This window comes from Cetorhinus maximus, chromosome 7, assembly GCF_964194155.1.
Source record: "Cetorhinus maximus chromosome 7, sCetMax3.hap1.1, whole genome shotgun sequence".
Classification (NCBI taxonomy): domain Eukaryota; kingdom Metazoa; phylum Chordata; class Chondrichthyes; order Lamniformes; family Cetorhinidae; genus Cetorhinus; species Cetorhinus maximus.
In genome coordinates, this window is record NC_135885.1 from 87,471,010 (window position 1) to 87,489,584 (window position 18,575).

At 46.3% G+C, this 18,575-nt stretch overlaps 1 protein-coding gene across 2 annotated transcripts in view; it reads right to left on the reverse strand.

Annotated features, from left to right (window-relative positions):
* The window catches only part of LOC144682920 (short transient receptor potential channel 6-like), a 223,598-nt gene that overhangs the window by 79,050 nt on the left and 125,973 nt on the right, over positions 1-18,575 (reverse strand). For both annotated transcript variants that reach the window (XM_078545816.1, XM_078545815.1), the window contains exon 6: positions 17,802-18,032. In XM_078545816.1, the coding sequence (XP_078401942.1) occupies positions 17,802-18,032 (231 nt within the window). The remainder of the gene's footprint in view (positions 1-17,801; positions 18,033-18,575) is intronic.

The window sequence follows — 18,575 nt, forward strand, 5'->3', positions numbered from 1 at the left end:
AGCACTGGCTGATGCTGAAAAATACCAAGCAACATAAAGTTGGCATGCTGCCTGTATTGTAGCAAACAGGAACGGGCTAATCATGCATCGCAATCCCAATATCTGTTTTCAAGGGATATTGAGTGTAGCCCCCAAAATGTTTCCCTTTTTCCAGATGTCTTTCAACAAGACCTCTACTACATTTTCAGAAAACCTGGCAGAACACTCGCTCACATGTTCAGACATCTTTCAATCTTTACAGCACAGATTCAGTCTGAAACAACTTGCACCATTTGTTGCAGCCACAATGCACCTCCCCTTTAAGAGGTGCAGGCCACGTTTAGGTAGCACTACCCACCTGCGATATTGGGCCTACTGCTGAAACATGCAGCCAATAGACAGACAGAGAGCACTGACTGCATACAGCAAACATGTAAAAGAGCAGACAGCACCAATTTAACCTGCTGCTTGCAATGCAATGAAACGGTGAAGGTGAATTGCATGTTATGATCCCCATGCCTGTTCTCAGGGGATATCCAATTTAACCCCATCATATCAATTTGTAAACTGAAACCATACAAACCTGCAATAATGCCAAAATTCAGTACAATCTACGTTTACCAAGGCGTAAAATGCTGGAAATACTCAGCAGGTTATGGCAGCACCTGCGGAGAGAAACAGAGCTAATGGCTGGAATTTTCTGGCCCCATTGGCGTCGGGCATCATGGCGGATGGAGGGAGGGACAGAAGATGGCGAGGAGGCTAAAAATCAATTTTACACCGTCATGAAACCAGTTTGCGATCGTCTGCTCCACGCGTCAATGACGGGCCGCGTTTCCCACCATTGCACGTCGGGAACCTAACTTCAATACTTTAGCATCTTATTATAAGTCTTGCTCGCTGGAATCATTCCCCCACACAGCGCACGTTGGTGTGATTGCACGTTGAAGTGATTCACAATTGTACATAAGTGCCGTGCACCCAGCCAGCTGCACTTTGCTCGGGACTTCGAGGTTTGTTTGCCTATCTTGCTTCAGGCAGCACTTGTGGTCATCAGCGCCAGGCTTTGCAGGCAGCACCACATCATTTTTAGGGGGGGTTCATAGGCAGGTCTCTACCTACCAGACCGGCTGTAAGGTGGGGATAGCTTTTCAATGGCTGCAGGGCTAGGGGAAGGGGGAGAAATGGCTTCAGGCAAGCGAGGGCTGGACTGCGGAATTGGGGGGCTGCACTCTTCTTGGCTTTTGGGGCCACGGGAAGAATTTTCCAGTCGGCGAGCGGGGGTGGGGCCCGCTCGCCGACAAGGAAAATGGTGCGTGGTGACATCGGGCGTGCATCCCGACGTCACTGTGCGTCATTTAGATTTTCAGTTTGGTGGGCTCGTAGCCAACTCGGCTGCGCGCCCGCCGATCTGTCAAAGGCCTATTAAAAACTAATTAAAACAATTAAATGAGCTGCCTGTCCAACATTAAGGTTGGCGGGCAGGAGAAGAGCCCAGACGGCCTTCACATTTTTCATGAAACCTCATCCATGGACGGGATGAGATTTCATGAAGTGTTTTAAAATTCAATAAAACTTATTTTAAAAACTCATCGATGTGTCCCAGCTCATGTGACACTGTCATATGAGGGGGCATGTTTTAAAAGTTTTTTTTCCCTTTATTTAAATTTTAAAACCTTAAACTGATCTCCCTGAAGTACCTCTGTGCCTCAGGGAGATTTCTGCTCTCTTTTGCGCGCATGCTGGGGGGGGCCTTAATTGGTCCGCCCACATAAAATGGCGGCGCAGACACAATTGGGGGCGCCGATCGGGTTCACGCTCGCTCCCGCCTGCCCCCACTCAAGGCCCCCCCCACAACGGGAGGAAAATTCAGTCCCATGTCTTCACTGGAGCAATCCTGGGCTACAAGCATTGAGAGGTGTGCGTGCGGCTGCAGTTTAAATATGATGTCATGTGTGAGGAAGCAGCGAAGTAATGGTGTGGCGGGCAAATCGGAGGCCACCCACCAGTGAGATGGCATGTTTCCTGTGGCTGCATGAGTAATGAGATGGGAATGGGGCGATAGGGTACAAAAACCCGCCACTGAAGCCGGTGGGTAAAACGACTTTTTTCCTGCCAGCTACCGCACTTTGTGCAAACCTGGGATGATTCCAACATATCAGGCCTGTGACCTTTCATCAAAACTGGGAAAAGTTAAAAATGTAATAGGTTTTGAACAAGGGATGGGTGAACAAGGTCAGAAGGAAAGTCTGTGATAGACTGAAAGACAGGGGAGATTGAATGACAGAATAGTTAATCTTCCAGGGCCAGAGAGAATGGTGACGGGGCAAGAAAAGAAACAGAGAAACAGAAATGTGCCTAGAGCAGGTGTCCAATCTCTCTCCATCTCCATCCCTCACCAAGATGGTCTGAGGGCTCTTTGCTTCTTTCTTGAACAGAGGTTCAACTAGTTTCCATCAACCACTACCCTCCTCTGCTGAATGAACCTGTTCTCTCATTTGACAATTTCTCCTTTAACTCATCTCACTTCCTTGAAATGAAAGATGTTTCTATGAGTACATGCATGGGTCCTATCAATGCCTGCCTTTTTGTAGGGTGTGTCGAACATTTTTTGTGGGGGCCTACTCAGGCCCCCTCCCTCAATTCTTTTTCCTGTATATTGATGACTTGTATCAGTGCCGTGTCCTGTTCTCACCCTGAATTGGAAAACTGCATTAACTTTGCTTCCAATTTCCACCCTTCTCTCCGTTTCACATAGTCCATCTCCGACTCTTCCCTTTCCTTCCTTGGCTTCTCTGTGTCCATTTCTGGTGATAGACTATCAACTAATACTCTTTATAAACCCTTACTCATAGCTACCTCAATTACACTTTCTCATACTCGACACCCTGTAAGGATTCCATTCCAGTCTCCCAGTGTGTCTGTGCCTGTCTCATCTGTTCTAATGATGCAGCTTTCCACAATAGCAGTTCTGAGGTGTCCTCTTTTATCCTTCAACTGAGGATTTCCCCCACTGCAGTTGACAGGGCCCTCGACCATGTTCGCCACATTTCCGGCACTTCTGCTCTCACCCTTCCCCACCCTCCAGTAACCATGATGGGGTTCCTCTTGTCTTCACCCGACACCCCTCCAGCCTCTGTACTCAACGGATCGTTTTCTGCCATTTCTGCCACCTCCAGCATTAAGCTACCACCAAACACATCTTCCTCTCCCTTTCACTTTCAGCATTCTGAAAGGAGTGCTCTCTCTATGATATCCTGGTCCTTTCCTCAGTCACCCCCAACAACCTGTCACCTTCCCATTGCACCCTTCCATGTAAACACAGGAGGTGTAACACTTGCCTTTTTACCTCCTCTCTCCTCACTGTCCAAGGCCTTCCAGGTGAAGCAGCAATTTATATGTATTCCTTTCAATCTAGCCTGGTGTATTCGCCGCTCACATTGTGGTCTCCTCTGCATCGGGGAGACCAAACGTAGGTTGGGTGACCGCTTTGTGGAGCACCTCTGCTGTTTCCACATGCATGAGCCCGAGCCTCCAGTAGCCTGTCATTTTAATTCTCCACCTAGCTCTCACTCTGACATTTCTGTCCTTGGCCTGCTATAATGTTGTGGTGAAGCTCAAGCTCGAGGAACAGCGCCACATCTTTTGATCAGGCACTTTACAGCCATCAGGACTCAACATTGAGTTCAACAATTTCAGAACATAACCTCGATGCCTATTTTGTTTCCTTTGCACGTTTTGGTTTTTCTCTTATTTTTGTTTGTAGTATGCAGCACACCTGTTTAGGCACATCTTTTATTTCTTTGTTTCTTTTCTTGCTCCATCACCATTCTCTCTGGCTCTGGTAATACAACTCTTCTGTCATTCAATCTCTCTTGTCTTCAACCCTATCACAGACCTTCCTTCTGTCCTTGTCACACCCACTTCTTGTTCAAAACCTACAACATTTCTAACGTTTCCCAGTTCTGATGAAAGGTCACAGAAGCTGCCATAACCTATTGAGTGTCTCTAGCAATTTTTGTTTTTATTTCAGATTTCCTGCATCTGCAATGTTCTGCTTTTCAGAAAATAAATAATGGGCAGGATTTCCCGATCAGCAAGCAGGGGGCGGGGCTCAGGGTGGAACTCCCGACGTCACCCCACCCCATTTCAATTTTCAGGTCGGCGGGGACTCAGCTGAATCAGCTGTGCGGCCGCCGACCTGTCAATGGCCTATTGAGGCCATTGACAAAATAATTGAGCTAGTTAAAGGGCCTGCCCATCCAACCTTAAGGTTGGTGGGCAGGCCGGGAGCCCTGGCTAGCTTCAGAGAAAGCATGAAATCTCATCCACGGGCAGGATGAGGTTTCATGTAGGTTTTTAAAAATTTAATGAAAGTTCAAGTAAAAGTGATGGACATGTTCCAACTCATGTGACAGTGTCATGGACGTCACGCTGGGCAGGCCTTAATTGACCCGCCCATGTAAAATGGCGGCACGCCCCCAATCGGGGGCACCGATCGGAGGCGCACCTCCACGCGCCCACTCCTGAACTTCCCCCCCCCCGACGGGGAGAAAATTCTGCCCAATCTGCCTTTCACCTTTGTTCAAGTCCCAATATCAAGGCACGCCAGAGACAGGTAGGAGATTATCTGAAATGAGGTAATATTGATTTAACTATTTTAAACAAACATCATTTATTTTTAGTAGAGAGATAAGACTGAGTTAATGTCCAAAGATTGGTACACTGTGCAGATAGCCAAATAGCTCACCTGGCTAAAAATTCGATAAGACCCATTTGTGGGCATGGGGATCACAGTGCAAGATTACCAGTGCTCAATCGAGGTAACACAGGCAGCACACAAACTTCATGCTGCCTGTTCATCACCACGATTGTGGCATACTGCTCAGCAGGAAACATGCTGCCAACTGGCTGCACACTTAGGAGGTGGCCCACCTGCATATGGGGCTGACACCACTCACAGCTCACCGGCATTTCTTAAGGGCAGCGTTTACCTCTTAAATGGAGGGGGCTTTCAGGCTGCAGCAGCTGGTGGAAGTGTTTGTGAAAGTCTTTAAGGGAAGGAAGAAGACTACAAACGGAGCGACAGGCTTGAGAAAGGACTCCCAGATTCTTTGATATGGTGCTAGAGAGCTTAGTCCAGAAAGTTGCTGTGAAAAGAATGGAAGCAGGTGGCCAGGGGGGGCAGATTCCAAGACTCAAGCCCTGAAGGCCTGGCTGCAGTGCTGCATAAAGTTCAATGACCTCACATGCATGGTCAAGGTCAGCGAATATATCTTCAAAGCGCATCTAGTACCCACTGCATCACTAATCTCATACACTGCTCAATGCATCACAACTCCATCACTTGTCCATCAGCAATGTCGAGCAATCAGGACTCATGCCAGGATTCAGATGCATTGCCTCACTTCCGCACACTTAACAATGTTGCAAGGGTCAGACCCACGGCTCACAGCTTCCACATAATTCCAGATATTCAGCTGTGGCAGGGGCATCACCCAATCACAGTACAACACATTCACTCACGCTTTTCCCTCTCTCTTGAAGGACAAGGTGGCACTTAACAGGAGTGAGCAGCAGACAACCAGCAGGGAAGGGCACCCGTGCATCTCCCGAGCCCCCAGGAGGAGATGGTGCTGCGAATTAATGATGTCACAGTGAGTGAGACCATTGCATTTAACGTCACTGAGAACTGAAGATGACAGTATATGCCTGGTTTACGTACCTTCTAAAATCCTACTTCATCCTCATCCTGCTATCCGGCCTGAAGGGCAAGCTGCCAATGGTGTGACCATGGACTTCCTGCTTTCCACAAAAGCCCCAATTCCGTCACCCCGAACCTCCCTTTCTGCAATTTTTCTTTCAGATACCCAAGAATAGCCATCTGGCCAGCTGCCTCACGCCGAATGGCCCAATTCAGAGCAGGCATCTGAGGAAGAAGCTCTGTCACTTGCTCTGACACACTCAAGCAGCAGTTCAACTATAGAATTGTGACTGCAGACTTCAGAGGGTAGTATAGGGGAGGCATCTTTACACGCTGAATCACTAGGCATGAGACAGCTGCAGCAAGGCATCAGGGACGGGCACTTATATCACATGGGCTGCAGCGGTTCAAGAAGGCAGGTCACCACCATCTTCTCAAGGGTAATTAGGGATGGGCAATAAATACAGGCCTAGCCAGCGATGTCCACATCCCATGAATGAATAAAAAAGGAGGACAGCATGTGTAGCTCTACTACAGAGGATTTCACATTTTGGCTGCAGATTCCATTTGAAACAATAAAGACTAGCACAGGCTTGTCCAACCTTTTTTTGTGGGGTGCCACATTTCAAGCTTTTTCTCTCTCATGGACTGATGAGCAAATTTCAGAAAGATAAGGTTTGGCACAACATTAAACCAGAATTTCAAAAAAATACCTGAGATATGAAAAGAAACAACTTGCTAAGCAAAAAAAAAATGTCATAGCAATAAATTGAGAATTTTAAAAATATGAGTAATAAATAAAGATGAGCATTAGAGGGTGAGCGTGTGTGTGTGTGTGTGTGTGTATCCGGCTCACTCCCAGTCTCGGGTTGCTCACTCACTCACCATCCTCCACTGCGTGTTGGTGTGTGTGAGGAGGTGGGTGCTGAGGGTGAATGAGAACCCTGAGACTGGGAGTGAGTCAGACTTTCTCACACACACACACACACTCCCTCACTCCAGCGGTCCCTGTTCTGCCCTGCCCACCCCACCCACCCACCACATTTCTCCAGCCTCTGATAGGTCCAGCTTCGTGCTCCGGGCCACCCTCCCACTCTAGGCCCCACTCACAGTCCCATTCTGGGCCCTGCTCCTCCTCCTACTCTGGGCTGCGCCCCAGCTCTGGACCCCACTTCCACTCCAGGCCCTGATCCCGCTCTGGATCCTGCTCCACTCAGGACTCCGGCCCTGCTCCTGAATCAGGCCCATTCCTGGGCTGGATACAGAGGTGTGGCAGGCAGGATTCTGGCTGGACAAGCTTGTGCTAGCCTATTGTAACCGAACAAAAATTGATCAACAGCTTAAAAAAAACATTGCCACAAAAAATCTCACATTTAAATCATGAATATAGACACAGGGGGAAAAATTGTCTCCCCATCGGGGTGGGGGGGGGAAGTGCGGGAGTGGATGTGGGTGGGTGCGTCTCTGATTGGTGCCCCCAATCAGGGGCGCGCTGCCATTTTACATGGGCAGGCCAATTAAGACCCGTCCCGCGTGACATCTGCTCGGAAGCGATATGCGCTCCCTGTGCGGAGAGGGGGTGGATTCTCTCAGCCGGGAGTGCGCTCTTTCGCGCATGCGCATGAAAGAGTGCACTCATCTCCCTGAGGCTAAGTGCTGCCTCAGGGAGATCGGCTCAGATTTAAAACTTTAAATAAAGAGGTTTAAAAAATTTCCCTGCCATGTCCCCTCGTGTGACACTGTCGCATGAGTTGGGACATGTCCATAACTTTTATTGAAAGGTGTGATAAAAAATTTAAAGACCCTTGTGAAACCTCATCCCGCCCGTGGATAAGGTTTCATGCTTTTTCTGAAGCCCGCCACGGCTCCAGGCCTGCCCACCAACCTTAAGGTTGGACGGGCAGGTCCATTAATGACCTTAATTACTTTTTCAATGGCCTCAATTGGCCGTTGACAGGTTGGCGGGTGCACAGCTGATTCAGCTGCACCCCTGCCGACCTGAAAATGGAAATAACACGGGGTGATGTCGGGAGTTCTGCCCAATGTCATCCCGCGTCATTTAACGCATCGGTGAGCGGGCCCCTCCCCCGTTAACCGACTGGAAGATCCTGCCCATGAGGATTAGCAGTTACACTGAAGCTGCAGTTGGACTTGATTGGAAAGCAAAAAGACACAAAGATAAGGTTGCACTGACGGGAGGGGGAAAGCAAGAGGTGCATGTCTACACCATCTACGGCCAGCAAATCAGAAGAGAGAGTGGGATGTCGGGGAAGTGAGATGTGAGGGGTTGGATTAGATATGAGGTACTATCATGTTTGATGTTCCAGTGCTGCTCCTGGCCATAGCACCAAAAATAGGCATTCTAATAACGGCCAACACTATTGTCTCTATGGGGGCTTGGATATGTAGGCAGGCCTATTTCCTCCAGCTAACTCCTGCTGTCTCCTTGTGCATCATCTTGTCCTGTAAGAGAGAGGGAAGTGTGTCAGTGAGTGTTGTGCAATGTTTGGCTGATGTGGCTGTCATGGATGAATAGCTCTCCGTTTGCGTAACCTTTGGCATACGGGTGTGAAGTTTGCAGCAGTGTTAAGTGTGTGAGGTTGAGGTGAAGCATATGAATATTAAGCATAAGTCTTAACAGATAGAGACCTTAACAGATAACACCTTATCTAGTTGTACATAAATCCCTGAAGATAGCAGCACAGGTAGATAAGGTGGTTAAGAAGGCATACGGGATACTTGACTTTATTAGCCGACGCATAGAATATAAGAGCAGGAAGGTTATGGAGGAGCTGTATAAAATGCTAGTTAGGCCACAGCTGGAGTATTGTGTGCAGTTCTGGTCGTCACAATATAGGAAGGATGTGATTGCACTGGAGAGGGTGCAGAGGAGATTCACCAGGATGTTGCCTGGGTTGGAGCGTTTCAGCTATGAAGAGAGACTGAATAGGCTAGGGTTGTTTTCCTTAGAGCAGAGAAGGCTGAGGGGGGACCTGACTGAGGTGTACAAAATTATCAGGGGTATAGATAGGGTAGATAGGAAGAAACTTTTCCCCTTAGTGGAGGTGTCAATAACCAGGGGCACAGATTTAAGGTAAGGGGCAGGAGGTTTAGGGAGGATTTGAGGAAAGTCTTTTTCACCCAGAGGGTGGTTGGAATCTGGAACACACTGCCTGAGGGGTTGTTGAGGCAGAAACCCTCACAACATTTAAGAAGTATTTAGATGAGCAATTGAAATGCCATAGCGTACAGGTCTACGGGCCAAGTGCTGGAAAATGGGATTAGAATAGATAGGTACTCGATTGCCGGCACGGACACGATAGGCCGAAGGGCCTGTTTCTGTGCTGTATAACTCTGACTCTATGGGCAGGATTTTCCCCCTGTCGGGGGTGAAGTTGAAGTGCGGGCGCACGGAGGCGGGCCTCCGATCGGCGTCCCCAATCGGGGGCACACCGCCATTTTATGTGGGCGGGCCAATTAAGGCCCGCCCAGCTTGACGTCCGCACAGAAGCGCTATGCGATCCCTGTGCGGGCGGGGGGGGAGTTCCCTGAGCCGAGAGTGCGTTCTTTCGCAGACGTGCACGAAAGAACGCACTCATCTCCCTGAGTCTAAGTGCTGCCTCAGGGAGATCAGCTCTCCAGAAAAAATATTAAAAATAGAGAAACAAAATTCCCTGACATGTCCCCTCATGTGACACTGTCACATGAGTTGGGACATATCCATAACTTTTTAAAAAACTTTTATTAAATTTTTAAAAACCTACATGAAACTTCATCCCACTCGTGAATGAGGTTTCATGCTTTTTCTAATTCCCGCCAGGGCTCCTGGCCTGCTTGCCAACCTTGGACGGGCAGGTCTATTAATTAGTTTAATGACTCTGTTAATGGCCTCAATTGGCCATTGACAGGTCGACGGGTGCACAGCTGATTTTGCTGCGGCCCTGCCTACCTGAAAGTCTAATGTCGGGAGTTCCACCCGATGTCACCGTGTGTCATTTTACGCATCGGCAAGCAGGCCCTGCCCCCCGATCGCCGACGGGAAAATCCTGCCCAATGAGATTGTTGGTAGGTGAGTGGTGGGGTGTGGAGAATTGAGCAGTGGCTGAGGCTAGTGGTGCAGTTGGTAGGATAGGGCATTTGATGATGCACTGACCTTGACCACTTGTGTGAGGCCATTGAATTTCACGTGGGACTGCATTCAGGGGTTTGCCATCTGGCGTTGACCTCCACAGATATCTGCTCCCATTGTATGTCTGAAGGGTCTTGTGCTCCTCTGAGGATAAAGGACATCTCTTCTTCTGTATACTCTTGTGCCAAGACCTCCAGTGCAATGTCTGAAAAACATTGGCACACTCTCTTCTGTGGTCAGCCATTGTTGAATCTTTCACAATACAATGTTCAAAATTGTTGCAATATGCCTTTAAGTGATATCAGCATGACATCACTAGAAGGGAAATATGTCATGTGATCCAAGCTTAGTTTCACTTTTAATTTGAGGAGAGCACATATACACAGCTCTGATGTCTTCAAGCTTTATGCCTATTGTGATGGAACAGAACCTAACACTGCACAATTTTATAAAAATATATCCTCATGGCTACATCTTAATTTTATACTGGGCCTTTTGGCTGAACAAAGACCATTAAGATGGCTGACCATCTGTCTGTGAGTTATTGCTTGTGAGTCCCCAGTACAAAAAAAGCCTCTTCTCAGTTTCGGAAATGTCACACCTCGTTATTTCTGAGGAGCTACTAACAGACCACTTGCGGACTACATGGCCCAACTTCAAAGGGAGCTACATGAAGGCCATTTGGATTTGATGAATCAGGCCTGCCAGATGAGTCAGAGATTCCACGGAGACAATGACTTCCCAAACACCAGGCCCTCAACAAATAGCATCTCTTTCAACTCATAATGGCTAAGACGATATCAGCCTGGAACACAAGCCAATTTCCAAACACTGGATAAACATCCTTCTGTTGACGATCTCGTGGAGAGTTAAGGTCACATGACCTAAGACTCTGTCTTGTTGAACAAGTTAGTATTGCCTTCTTGGGTTGCAAGCCCAGTCTACTTATTTAACAACTAACTAGCAGGCCACACAAAAGCCAGGCTGGACAACTGGCCCCATCTCCCCTGCCTCTGCTGAAAGTTCTGTACCATCGCCTACAAACTGATTCATCTTTGCGTGCCTATTTCATCCTGTAAAGTCAACATCACAGGAAAAGTGAATCTTACACCATCGTTTTTCAGCCTGCCAACCTCCATGGAGGACTTCCTCATTGGACTTTGATTCTGGACTCTGAATCTCACGTGAACCACTATTTTCTCTGTGGCCTCCGTACTGTAAAATCTTATTTTCTCTCTTTACTGTATGTGTGTGGACTCTCCTTTTCACGGTTTTTGAATGTGTGAATAAACTAACCTTTTGAATTCATCCTACCTCGAGTTTGCTGTGGGTTTATTAGTAGGCATTGGATCAAAAACCGAGGGGTTGGGAAATATGCCACCATTTATTAAAAAGGAAACAAATTAAACACCTTTCTGTTTACAGGCAGGTGGTGAGGGGAAAAATTAGTGCTGATTGAACACAGCCCCCCTCCTGTCCATAACATTATGTATAACTGTTCCCATGTGCCTAGTCTTAATAACTGAACCCACAACATGTTCGCCCAATACCTTATGAGAGATTGGTGCCTTGAGTCTTGTACAGTAAATAAGCTCGAGATATTATATCATTATAACAACATGACAAGAACAATTTCAACATCATCAGCAGCCATAGTGCACCTCCCTATTTAAGATGTATAGGCCGCTTTAAGTAATGTCAGCCACTCATGATATTGGGCCTCCTGATAATTCTTGCAGCCAAAGAACAGTATGAGGAATCAGTGCGACTGGAAATGGGTGGGTAACACAAAATTGGCTTCCTGCCTGCAGTGAAATCAACAGGCATGCATTTATCCCCGAGTCCAGTTGGGTTATCCAATTGAACCCTCAGAGAGTTTGTGTTTGAAAGTTGTCTGGAAGTTGAAGCCTGTGCTATCAAATGCTTACATTGGTGTCCAAACTGCAGTGTGTGCCTCTCCACTGCCTTAGGGACAGAATGGGAGGACTTACCCACCCTTAGGGACAGGCTGTGAGGATTTACCCCCCTTAGAGACAGGCTGGGAGGCAGGGGTTGGGGGACTGGGGGGAAAGGCTTGTAAAATGATGAAGGAAGGTGGGGGTGGAGTGTGTTTGTTTTCCCACTACCATTGCATTTTACCAGTGGCAGGGAAGATGGAAGACAGCCTTCCCACCCAGGGGCCAATTGGGTTTCTTCCCACTGTTTTTGGCATTTACCAGCAGCGGGTGTGCCTTCTGCCATGTAGGGAGGCTGCCTGGTAAACCTCGGTGGCCTCCATGCAGGCTCGGGGAGGGGCCCCTCCTATTTGGATCACTGTGGCTCACAGAGCGGCCCTTGGCAGCAATGGTTGTCCCCATGGCAGCCCACCCGCCAGCACCTTTCCAGGGCCTGCCTGACTGGCCCTAGCACCCCAAGCCTCACTTACGTGATTGGGAGTGCTCGGCATCCTCTTCTTCCAGATACAGTCCCAGCAGTAGCCACTGCTCCCCAAGGTGCTGCTGAAACTGCTGAACTGCCAGTCCTCCAATTGACTGGTAGCTCCTGGGGGTGGGCAGCCATCCTTTAAAGGGACAGCAGCCCTAATGGCAACTAATTAGTTGCCTGACCCCGTATAATGTGGCCAGGGGTCCTGCAAATGGCTGAGGAGGAGTTGTCCCTGGCTTTCTGACCCATTGTCAGCGCTCCTGCCATCATCATCATGTGTGCTCTGCCCACAGGCAGGTCCTTGGTCTTTCGATGCCTCCCTATCCTGTGCCATTATTTTAATTTGCCAATAACATCCTTCAAATTTCAAGCTATCCAACTTTGATAATCTCTTCCTTGCTCTTCCTCCTTGAAATCTTCCCTCCATAACCTCTCTTACGAGTCTGTTTCTTCTTAAGATGTGTCCTACCCAGTTTCTCTGCCTTTCCCTCAATTATGTTCAACAAGCTTCTTTGCTCATCCACTCTCCTCAGCATTTCACCATTTGTTACCTTTTCTGTGCAGCTGATCCTTTCCATACCCACATTTCAAAGCTGTTTTAGTGAGTTGATCTCCTTCTTATGTAAGGCCTATGTCTCACATCATACAAAACAACACTCCAAATCAAGTTCTTCACAAGTCACCTCTAGAGCTGTTTATTCAGCTTTCTGGTTAGCAACAGATCCTTCTTACCAAATGTGGCCTTTCCCATTACTATCATTGTTCTTATTTCTTTGTTGCATCTTCCACCTTCAGGTATTATGCTTCCTAAATACTTGAATTCTTATATTCGTTTTGGTTCTCTTCCTGATATGAATATGTTAATATATAAAGGACGCCTGCCACCAGAGTAAAATTCAGCCCATGGCGGGTAGACTTTTACCTGGACCACTCTCTGCAGGTGGGGTGAGGGGAAACCTGGATGTAAATGCAGCATGCCTGTCAGTGGCTTTTTAACCCAGCTGCTGCACTTACATCTGACTTCCAGGTTTCTTAACAAATTAGGTTGAGTGGGTGTGATGGCAAATCACATGGTGATTTCCACTTCAGCAATGAATGACACATTGGAAAGTAGTGAAAGTTACCTTCAAATCTGGGAAAGTGGCCTCTCAGAGCAGGTACTACAAGCAACAGCCTTTCACACGATTGAGCCAGAAAGCAGTTGGGAGGTTTCAGTGCTTATGGTAATTTTTGCCCGCCATTTCTTAAACCCCTTTAATTGCCACCTTTTTCTCACCTTGCTTTCACTAGTGAGAAGTTCCAGGGAGCCGGGTGCACTCACAGTTAAATCCCAAACCCCATGTTTATATCATTCTTAATGAGCTATTGACATATGGAAATTAACAACCCATTTCTCCCAAGGGGGTGCAGTTGCTCACACATGGCCTAACACACTGCAGTTAGATGTGGAAGGCAGCGGTTTGCAGCTGATTCCCAATGCACTGTCAGCTTCAACACTTTAAACACCAACCCAGCCATCTGCTCCCAAACCCACTCACTCCTGCAAGTGAAAAATTCCCACGTAATGTCTAAAAATTCAAGTTGTTATTTTTCCAATGCACAATTATCATGAAGTGACAGGCATTGCAACTTTCTACAAAAGCAAAATACTGCCGATGCTGTAAATCAGAAATGAAAACAGAAAATGCTGGAAATCCTCAGCAGATCAGGCAACATCTGTGAAGTTAACACTTCAGGTCGATGATCTCCACAGATGCTGCTGTACCTGCTGAGTATTTCCAGTATTTTCTGCTTAAATGCAACTTTCTAACCGTGCTTGATGCCTTTAAAAGACATATATTTATTTTATATTTTATTCCTTTTTTTGCATTTTAGATCCTCTGCCTTGTTTACCCAACCCTGACAAGAGAACACATGACAATAAAGATAAGAACTGATGAAGTCGTTAGAAAGTTCAGAGGAAGGCAAGGTTACTTAGGTAGGTGTCTTGCAATATGTACCCAGCACCATCATGGATAACATTTTGTGTGTTATCCAAGAAAGGACTGATAGCAGATGTCCTAGAAGATGCCATAAGTCTGAAGGTAATGCAGTGGATACTGAAGATCCAGCATATGAAGAACAGGATGCAGATGCTGTGAAAACAGCTACTAGACACCTGAGAGACAGTCTCATCTGGCATATCTTTACAGATAAACAGAACATGGTCTCAGCCCATAAAATATGTGCTTCCCCTCATCAAGCTCGCTATGTTCTAAGTGAAATCTTACTTCCTCAAGGCTAACTATCACATCCTTATCTTGAGTCCCGACATCAGCGCATTTCCTATTTTCCATTGGCTTACAAGAGAACTAAACAACAAGTAGGCCTTAGATTAAATATTCCAGTGATTTATTATTACTGTTTCCAAATTGCTTAATTTTATCACCATGCACACCCATTGTGATCATGCTAGCTTCTCTCTGCTCAATTCTGGCATTTTGTTCTATGTGAAACCTGAGGGTGTGCAGTCTCAAATGCAGACAGTTATTACAAAATGTTATAATCCTTTTGGGATGGAGGTTGGCCTTCTCTGAGGGATGCTAACTCCTGGGATGGACATAGGTCAGGCTGACTCTGCAACAAGGACTCCCTAATAATGTAAGACATCTTCAGAAACTGATGGAGTACTCCTCTGTGTTGGTGCAATGAAGTCTCTGAGAGTATGCATCAGCTTCACCACTGGCTTCTGGGAACAGGATTCTGGTGGCCAGTGATCAGTGGGAGAAAAGGCCTCACTGAATCAGAAATGTTCTTCAATCAATGAGAATGGGTCAACTAAATATCCTTCAATCCATCTGAAATGTTTCCATATATACTTTTTGACCTAGTTAAAATAGATCTCCAGAACCAAGGATATGAATTTTTAATGTGCTAGTATGCATTGTAGGGTGTGAGACAATTTACAAAACTGGCACCTGGTGACATTTTCTCTAGGACAAGGCACATGGTATCAAAAGATACTTTAAAGGGAAATGCTTGACTATTTTCTGGGGGAATACCCATGTTGCTTTTTATTTGAATAGCTGGGAAAATAGTTATAGTTTAATGTTGAGGTTAGCGATCCATTCAACGGCTTCAGATGCAGTGTGAATGGTTGTGATGTCACCAGGAATGGATCTCTCAGGGCAGAGGTTCAGCATGTGGGTGATGGTCTGACTTGGATGGCCACAGTCACAATTTGAGCTGTTTCTCATGTTCCACTTGTGGAGCAAGTGGCCACATCTTCCCTGGGACGACCTCAAGCGGCAGAGGCTTGTCTGGATTTTCCATGGAAAGTTGGGCTCACTGCTCGGGTTAGTTACCAATTTTGGCAGCCACCAAATTTGTTCCCTTGGACTTCAGAAAAACTTTCAACCCCTGTTGGAGCCCGCAAAGTGAATGTCTCCTGGAAGAATACAGGAAAAACAAAGACCTTGATGTGGTTACAACGCTCTTTGAATCCGTTGATAAAGGACACCTCATAAGATAGCAGGGATAATTGACTTCACACACTCCAGCCAAAAAGCATGGTGGAAACTCCCATACCACCTGGGAACAGCAGCCACACCAGCAACCCAGAATAAACACTGATGTCATTGCTTCACAGCTCCTAATAAAATCAAAGATACTGGTGAGAAGGGAAGAAAAATACCCTTGGTCTTCTCTGAGATTCTGATATCTATCCTATCATGAATCTGAAAACATTGGGTTTGAACTTCCATGGAGTGGCAGAGTCAGATTTCCACTCTGCTCCAGTTTCTTACCTGGAATTTCAGCTGTTCCTTCTTCGCTCAACCTTTTAGCTAAGGCTGGGTGATAACTGTGCAGTGCAATGTGCTGTTGAGGCCTTCAGCTGAGGGTTGGGGAGTCGGAAGTAAGGAAGCCACACCTCCCTTTTTGCAGCACCAGTTGGCATAAAGCAGGTAAGTTTAAAGGTCCAGCTAATTTCAGAAGCCAGGGAGAAGGTAAGTTTGTAAGGTAAATGGATAAGATTGGGGGGTGGGTCAGGGGATTCGGGTGGTCAGTGGGGGTGGAGGTAGGGGCTGGGTGGTCAGTTGGGGGGTCAGTCAGGGGGGTTGGTCTAGGGGTGTCGGGGTTAGGTGGTCAGGGGTCGGTTGGTCAGGGGGCTGGGGGTGAGTTGATGAGTGGAGGGGTTTGTGTGGTCAGGGGACAACGAGTGGGTGTTCAGGGGGGGGACAGTGGGGTGGTGAGGGTCAGGTGGTCAGTGGAGAGGGGGTTGGTCGGGTGGGGGGTTTGGTGATCAGCGGGCGGATGAGGACTGGGTAGTCGGTAGGGGGGTAGTCAGTGGGGGGGGTCAGGTGGTTAGGGGGTCCTGTGAGGGGTGTCCCATGGGGGGAGGTCTGGGTGGGGTGGGGAGGTCAGTGCATCTTTGGGGTACCCCCGCCGCCCGTTACGATGCCCAGAGCCCGGAAGTTACGGGACATTATTATCTTACCTAGTTAAGGCAATAAATTAATTTTGCCACACAAAACGGTCCCACTCAGAGCCATGCCAACTCCTTCCATTGTTCCTCTGTACAATGGCTCCTTCCGTCACACTCCAATAGTTTCATGCACCTTTTTCTCTAATTTAGGGCAGCAGCATTTTCACATCAGCTCTGAGAAGTAGATGCATGGCATTTTTCTCCTTTAGTTGAAGCCCTTTCAGTACTTCTTCCAAGACCCTGCAGAACCCTGGAGTTATAAAGCCCACTTTAAAGATTCAAGTTGCACCCTTGTTCCACTCTTGCCCGAACTTTCCAGGCAGCCCCAGCAGATTTGACCTCCTACTGGCATGGTCCCTATTCTTATCCTGCCAGCATTATGTAAATGAGCTGACCCCAAATTTTTTGACAGGATTGGCCTAATATAATTTAACCAGGCATAAAGTGCCTCTCCATTGCATTTGCACTGTCATGAATTCCCAGACAAGAATATCTTCATAACTTCTATAAAATCTTTATAACTAGAATCAACATCACATATTTGTGTTGGCACACAAATAGTCTCTACTTTAACTTCATACAAGTAGCAAGCATTCATTGAAATTATTCATTTTGACATATCAAAGTATTGATAAAATACTTGTAGCAATTTCTTTCTTGGCCAACTTAGTATTCAAATAGCAGAATGATAATGGAACAGTAAAGCAGTAAAAAGCATGGGATTTGGTGTTGAATCAATCACAATTAACATGACAGTACAGCTCGGTGTATCATAGATTTACCCTTAGTTAAAGAAACAGTTTATTGTAACAATATTGAGAAGCTATTTTTTATATTGAGATTGCAAACTCACCATCTGAGGAACTGCACATTCTGCCATTCTGAGAAACCACAATTAATGGTTTTAGCATATACGATGCACATTGCACATTATTTCATTAGGAAATTTGAACCTATATGTGTTTCATCATTATAGCGATTTTGATTTTCAATTAGTAGGATTCGATTATGTAGTAAAAGGCCTAAATACTTGGTTTTTATAGCTACTGAGCAAATTAATCAGCATAATAAAGACTGATAGCAAAATGCATCAAACTGACCAAAGGTGTAGTACTCTATTTCTGTTGGAAGAGTCACATTTGCTAAATCCATTTTGATTTTTTCATCCACAAAACTCTGTGCCTTGGAGGCATGCCAAAATGCCATAAATCGTGCTATGAATGATGCTGCAAAGATGGCTAGCATTCCAAAGTCTAATAAGTTCCAAAGTTCCAGCAAATATTCCCTCGGGCCTTGCGACCACATTTTTTTACATTCTGACCAGATCATCCCTATGGAAAGGAAAAACAAAAGATTAACTTTGCTCATTTGCACATGATAAAATATCAGATTGTGTTAGGTGATGAATGTATAATATTGTGGATTAAATTTGAAGAAGACCAATGCACTATTGCTGACAGTTATACAGTTCACATGTGAATGGAGACTGTCAATAACTGTTGAAAACACTCGTGGCAACATACAGAAAATTATCCACCAGCAACGTATGTCATTTCATCTTAGATATTTTGAACTTTTGAGTAATTTTAGTAACTCTTCATATATTTAGGTAGCTGCTGTTCCTAAGTCACCCTCTAAATTATTTGAGTTCATAGGCAATTTTTGGAACAGCCTAATGACATGAGGTTATGTTCAGTAGTGACAAAATGTAAATGGTATTTTCTCCAGCACTAACAGCACTCCTTGCCTTATATGAAAGTCCACATGGCAGGTATGCTCAGTAATACTCCGTGTTGGTGTTGGCATGCTTCACTTTGAGTGTGATTCATTCTCTTACCTTGCTAGGAAAATGCAACTAAGAATGGTCAACAGAA